This window comes from Punica granatum, chromosome 8 (genome assembly GCF_007655135.1).
Source record: "Punica granatum isolate Tunisia-2019 chromosome 8, ASM765513v2, whole genome shotgun sequence".
In the NCBI taxonomy this organism is placed as follows: domain Eukaryota; kingdom Viridiplantae; phylum Streptophyta; class Magnoliopsida; order Myrtales; family Lythraceae; genus Punica; species Punica granatum.
This window is the reverse complement of record NC_045134.1, coordinates 17,132,055-17,138,016: the sequence shown is the minus strand read 5'-3', so window position 1 is coordinate 17,138,016 and position 5,962 is coordinate 17,132,055. Positions and strand designations below refer to the sequence as shown.

The following is a 5,962-nucleotide window of genomic DNA, read 5'->3' as shown; positions in this document are numbered from 1 at the left end:
ATTTTTATTCATCGAAAGTCGAATAGAATATATAATAAATAAAATAAATTTATTAAAATATAATAAAATAAACGGAAATAATCACAATCGCGGGATTACGAGATTCGAATCGTACTCCCCCGCCATCAATAGAAATAGCTCAACTTTCAGACATAAAAAGAAAAAAAAACATATAATAACATATAGTATATAATATAACATTTATATATATATTGGAAAAAGACAAAAACTCTCCTTGTGATTTGAGGTCTGGACAAATCGCACAATGTTATTTTGTTTGGGACAATTAGCCCCCTGTGATTTGCTTCGTTAGACATAGGGGGTTACGATATTAATTTGTTTTTCATTTTCAGTCCTCAATTTTTAACTTTTTAATCATTTTGATCCTAAATCTTTTTTTTATCATTCATATCCTCAACTTTCCATTTTGTTTCATTTTAATTCTATAACGAAAAATCGAAGGGGGAGGGGGTTGGGGCAGCCAATCGACGACCCTGACCCCTCCACCGAGGGCGCTGACATCCATAGAGGACGTCGGCACCCTCGGTGGAGGGGTCGGGGTCGCTGATTGGCGGCCCCAACCTCGAATCGATTGGGGACTTAGACTCGGGGTCCCCAGTCGATTCGAACTGGTGATCCCAACCTATCCACCGAGGTCGCCGACGTCTTTTGTGGGTGCCGGCGCCCTCGATGGCGGCCCCGAACGTCCATCCTTTTGATTTTTCGTTATAGAATTAAAATGAAATAAAGTGAAAATTTGAAGATATGAATGATAAAATAAAAAGATTGAGGATCAAAATGATCAAAAAGTTAAAGATTGATGACTGAAAATAAAAAAAATTAATGCCGTAACTCTATGTCTAACCCACAAGGGATTTTTGTCTTTTTCCTTCTATATATATATATATATATATATAGATATGGATTCGGCACGAGAGGCAGAAGAAGGGGGAGCCGCTGGTCGAATTGGCATTGCTATCGGAGACTAATCTCTCTCTCGAAACCTTCGATTCGGCTAAGCCATGGGCGTCGTCGAAAACCTCAACTCCGACCAGCTCAACTTCTTCAACTCTCAGGGTAACTCCTCTTCTCCAAAAGACAGAAGAGAGAAACGATGAAACAGAGTTGTCTCTTCGCCACTTAAATCTTTCGGTTGAACTGAAAGTCAAACCGGCTTCCGCCCTCGCAGGTTACCTCGTAATCGAATCATTCGCGGGTCGCGAAGAGATTGACGCGATGATGAGGAGGATGGATCAGTTGCTCGATGGCTTCGACTGCTCCACCGCCTCAATTTTCTCCACCAAGAACCAGGTTGTTTGTCCCTACGCCCGTGACAACTCCCGTCTGATCTGGAACGGTGAACTCTATTTCATCGTTCTTGAAACATACACTTTTCTTATGTCGTTAAAAGATATCATTTTTGTTTGCAGAAGCAGCACACTGATAACTATTTCTACGATAGCGCCGAGAACATTTCATTCTTCTTTGAGGGTACCTACTGAGTAGTTGACTCGACTTTCCTTTGGTTCTCTGCTGTTTGTGTCAATTTATGTTACTGAATTATTCAAGTGTTTGTTGAGTCAAACATGTTTCTGGTGGCTGTCTTAATATGCTTCTTGTCCCTGTTATTATGATTGCCATTTCTTTTGTTGAGATAGAGCAGATCTTGTCCGGGAAATTATGAATCTAGTTAAGCTGGTCGACTAATGTCGGAATGGATAATTGTGAATGGATACTTCAAGGCTCTTTTCTTATCCGAAAGCATTCAATAGTCCATGGCTTTTCTGATAATTTCCTAAGTACTTTGTGAATCTCAGGCAATGTTTCTCCTGATGTGTTGTATTTTTTGGTCTCAATGTAATCACCGAGTGCGTAGACGAGTAATGTTTCAATTTTGGCAGAGAAAGCATTTGGGGAGGATGGTAATTTGAAGCAACCGAAGCAGCTGTCCATTAACAAAGTTGGCCATGGTATGCTTTGATAGCATTTGCTCCAAAATTTGTATTTCCAGTACATATGTTAAATTTTTTTCGATCCGAAAGCTTTGCTCTTTATTGACCGAAATACTTCAAAGACATAACTGGACTGGGCCTAGTCTACCCAACACTACTAAACCACACAAGCCTCAGCAAAACAATAAGTCCAACAGCTCAGAAGACTGAAGAAAGAAACGCACACAAGCCGACATATTAACCCACCCCGCTATGACACACAGGCCAAAAAAAAGAGACCACGCAGGCCTCAAAGAACTTGTGAAGCTCCCCAAACATCAAACAATCCTCAATGCTGCAAATTCGGCATTCCCAGCAGTCTGCTTTTGGCAGCATTCTTAATGAGAAACAAAAGTTTTTTCTTGGAATGGCATGATATTAGAGAAGATCTTATCATTCCGAGCTTTCCAAATATAATAGATGTGGGCATTCCATGCTATCTTAGCAATCTTCACTATAATAGCTTTGCCACGAAACTTCCTAACTGCCCAGTTTAACTCAAAAAACCAGTCTACCTGCCTACTGGTCCCCATTAGCTGCAAAATACTCTGCTAAATCTGCCTTGAGTACCTGCAACTGAAAAAGAGGTGGTCCCTACACTCCTCTTCATTAAAAAGCACACAAGTGGGAAATTTAATGTAAACTTAACTGCACCTTTATGTTGTTTAAGATTTAGTTACTCACATTTGGGGTTATGCTCTTGCAGCTCTACATGAACATGACCCTGTGTTCAAAACATTCTCATGCTCGGAGAAATTTTGTGGCTTGCTCCTGTCACTAGGCTACAAGAAGCCAGTGATCATTCAGTCAATGTACATTTTCAAGGTAAACTAACTTTTCCTTGGTCTGCTGATCTGGGGAGCTTATTATTTAAGATAATAAGAAACATGGAGGACTGGTGTATGACTTTTCTATTTTTTGGAAATTTTGAAAACTTGTTCTAACTTCTAATTGGGAAATTAGAAGCTGGTACAATTATAAGGTGAATTATTTTCAACCTATTTTCAAGTTCATATAAACATCCATGTGTATGAGTGTTTGCTTTTGGTAGACACTCTTTTCATATACACAGTATATAGGAGATCTTTGTTGATGATGTCTCCTGTATATGGAAGATATCCCACCCTTAAAGAGGTACAATGGATTGTGCTGAGTGGCTTCGGCTAATATTGGAGACCTTGTTGCTTTCCTCCTTTCATAGGATTGCCATGTGGTAATATGTTTAGTTTCTTGAAGATGTAGGTGAATAAGTCTACCTGATGATGTAGAGTTGATCGAATGCGATTAGTTTAATAGCTAAAAAAAAACACGACCTTTACAGTTTTTTTTCTGATTCTAGCACGACCTTTCAATAATTGTCCAGAATAGCACGACCTTTCATTTTAGTCTCAAATCTAGCATGGTTTTAAATTTTCCATCAATTTTAAATGGTAGTGCCACATGTCGTCACGCTATTGGATGAGTGTCGGCTATGATAGCAGGGGTCGTCACCGATGGGCCCCCTCCTTTGGGCCTTTGCCAACCCCTCCCTTTGTTTTTTAATTTTCAGAAATTTTTTTATTAAATAAAAATAAGTGGGACCCACTCATCCAATAACGTGACGACACGTGGCACTACCGTTAAAATTGACAGAAAATTTAAGGTCGTGCTAGATTTGAGGCTAAAATGAAAGGTCATGTTTTTTTTGGCAATTTCCGAAAGGTCGTGCTAGAATCAGAAAAAAGTGTAACGGTCATGGTTTTTTGGGCTATTAACCCAATGCGATTCTTTATAATCGTTTGTGACTATCTTAGGCTTAGGATGAGATTTCTTGTTATGTTACTAATATGGAGAAGATGATTAGAGAATAAATTCTTCAGCATGCGTTTCAGGGGGTTTATTACTAAAAATTTCACTTACTCTGATCTAATCCTGACATGATCCAACTTTCACTTATGGATGTACATGATATTTGTGATATCATTCAAGTTGTAACCGCTGTATTGTGATCTGAAATTCTTTTTGCTATAACTTACATATGTGAAATTTTTGCTGAGATATGAAAGTAGGGAAATTTTAAAGCTGACCACAGATTGCATTTTGTAAGGGAGCGACATCTTGATCAACAAGTTATGGTGTTATTTAAATATATACCTCTACCATATGAGATGCAGTCTTCCCCTTTGTTTGATAGATCATGCAATATACAGTTCTTGATACAACAAAGTATTAAGACATGCCTTCTTTTTCTCCTTTTTTCTTCTTTTTATTCCATTTTTAATTAACAATCTTTTCTTGTCTTGTTTTTAGCAACCGGGCATTGGAGGAGAAGTTGTCTCTCACCAGGATAATTCTTTTCTATATACGGATCCACCTACTTGCACGGGACTGTGGTTGGCTCTGGAAGATGCAACCATAACCAACGGCTGCATCTGGGCGATTCCTGGATCGCATAAAAGTGAGTCCCTTCTTCTATCACGCTGTTCTGAAATAAATAACAATTAGAGTAAATCAGGAGTCTTTTATGTGTGGTACAAAATTAAAAATTTACTGTTTTTGTTCTTTAGATGGTCTTGTCAGAAGATTCATCAGAGGTGAAGAGGGGGTTTCCTTTGATCGGCCTTCTCCAGATTATGACAAAAAAGACTTTGTCCCTATTGAGGTTAAAGCTGGATCCTTTGTTGTCATCCATGGTGACCTCATCCATCAAAGGTGATTCTGCAAAATTCACGACCTATTTGTTCACCCAGCTTCAGTAACATCAAATTTATTTGCCCATAACAATATTAAAACGTCTCTGCTTTTCCTTGTTTTAGTTTCGAGAATCAGTCTCCAAAATCAAGGCATGCTTACAGTTTGCATGTCGTGGATACTGATGGCTGTAAATGGGCAGAAGATAACTGGTGAGTGAAAATTCACGCTTCAATTTTTCTCTGATCCTGCCAATATTATAATAGCTTTTGGTGCTACTCTTTTGACAACATGGCTTGTCAACTTGGATGTTCCCAACAGAAGCTGTAATAAGATTCACAACATAAAACCTCCATTGATATGGAAAATTCCACAATTGTGCACAGACCTTGTCGCCGTGGGCAGTTGCATACGCAATTTGCGTAACAAACTCCTTGTTGTCTTGTTACAATCTTCAGGCTTTTATTCTGGACTGAATTATTTACTTTCAGATCATAGTTAGATGAGACACTTAGGACCATAGGAGGAAGCCCTTGGCTGTACAGGACAAGGAGGCATCCCTACCACTGTGTTAATTTTTTGGTTTATGGACCTCCAGTCGTGAAAAACGTTTGTGCAATTTTTGTTCGAGTCTAATGTGGAATAAATAGCACAATCCCTTCATCCCCGCCATGTCGCACTGATGTCTGTTTATCTGTCCCTTCGTTGCTTACACCACGAGGTAGTAATATCTTGTTGATAATTGGGATCTTTCAACTGATAGATTGCTCGAATAGAAGAACTGATTCTTCTTTTTTCATGGAACTTTGTTTGCAGGATCAAAAGAAAAGTGGAGCCTGAGCCTCTTTATGCTTCTTGATCTGCTGCAGCTGAGCTTTTCTCAGTGGGACGGTGACTCAGCTGCGTGATGAGATGAAACCTCGTACAGGGTGGATGCATGTCATGGTAATGCATCCAATGTAAGGACACACTGGGGACTCAGTGGATATACTTCTCTGAGAGGGAAGAAGAATAAGAAGAGACAGAGATCTATAACGGTCAGGTCGTTGACATGGCGCCTTTTTTCAGTCGCCCACCCTCCGTTTGGGCAAATGAGTGTCACATGAGCCTTTTATCCTTAGTTATATAAAGTCTCTTCATTTGAGAACATCAATTAGGTTGAGATCGGTAAGTAAATGAATTTAGGTATTGTCATAAATATTGTTATTTTTGGCAATATTGCTGGTTCCTGTCACATTTTTGTGAGATATAATCACTTAATAATTTGAAAACTTTCCACTGGCGATCTGACCTAGTTCTCA

The 5,962-nt window shown here is 39.1% G+C and overlaps 1 protein-coding gene across 1 annotated transcript; it reads left to right on the top strand.

The window, feature by feature from the left end:
- Nucleotides 1-928: 928 nt before the first annotated feature.
- On the top strand, nucleotides 929-5,962 carry LOC116188200 (phytanoyl-CoA dioxygenase). The gene is made up of 9 exons (XM_031517401.1): nucleotides 929-1,077; nucleotides 1,190-1,311; nucleotides 1,431-1,491; nucleotides 1,902-1,970; nucleotides 2,698-2,816; nucleotides 4,281-4,428; nucleotides 4,538-4,682; nucleotides 4,787-4,873; nucleotides 5,478-5,962. The coding sequence occupies exons 1-9, from the start codon at nucleotides 1,023-1,025 to the stop codon at nucleotides 5,518-5,520; spliced, it is 849 nt and encodes a 282-aa protein (XP_031373261.1). The 5' UTR covers nucleotides 929-1,022; the 3' UTR covers nucleotides 5,521-5,962.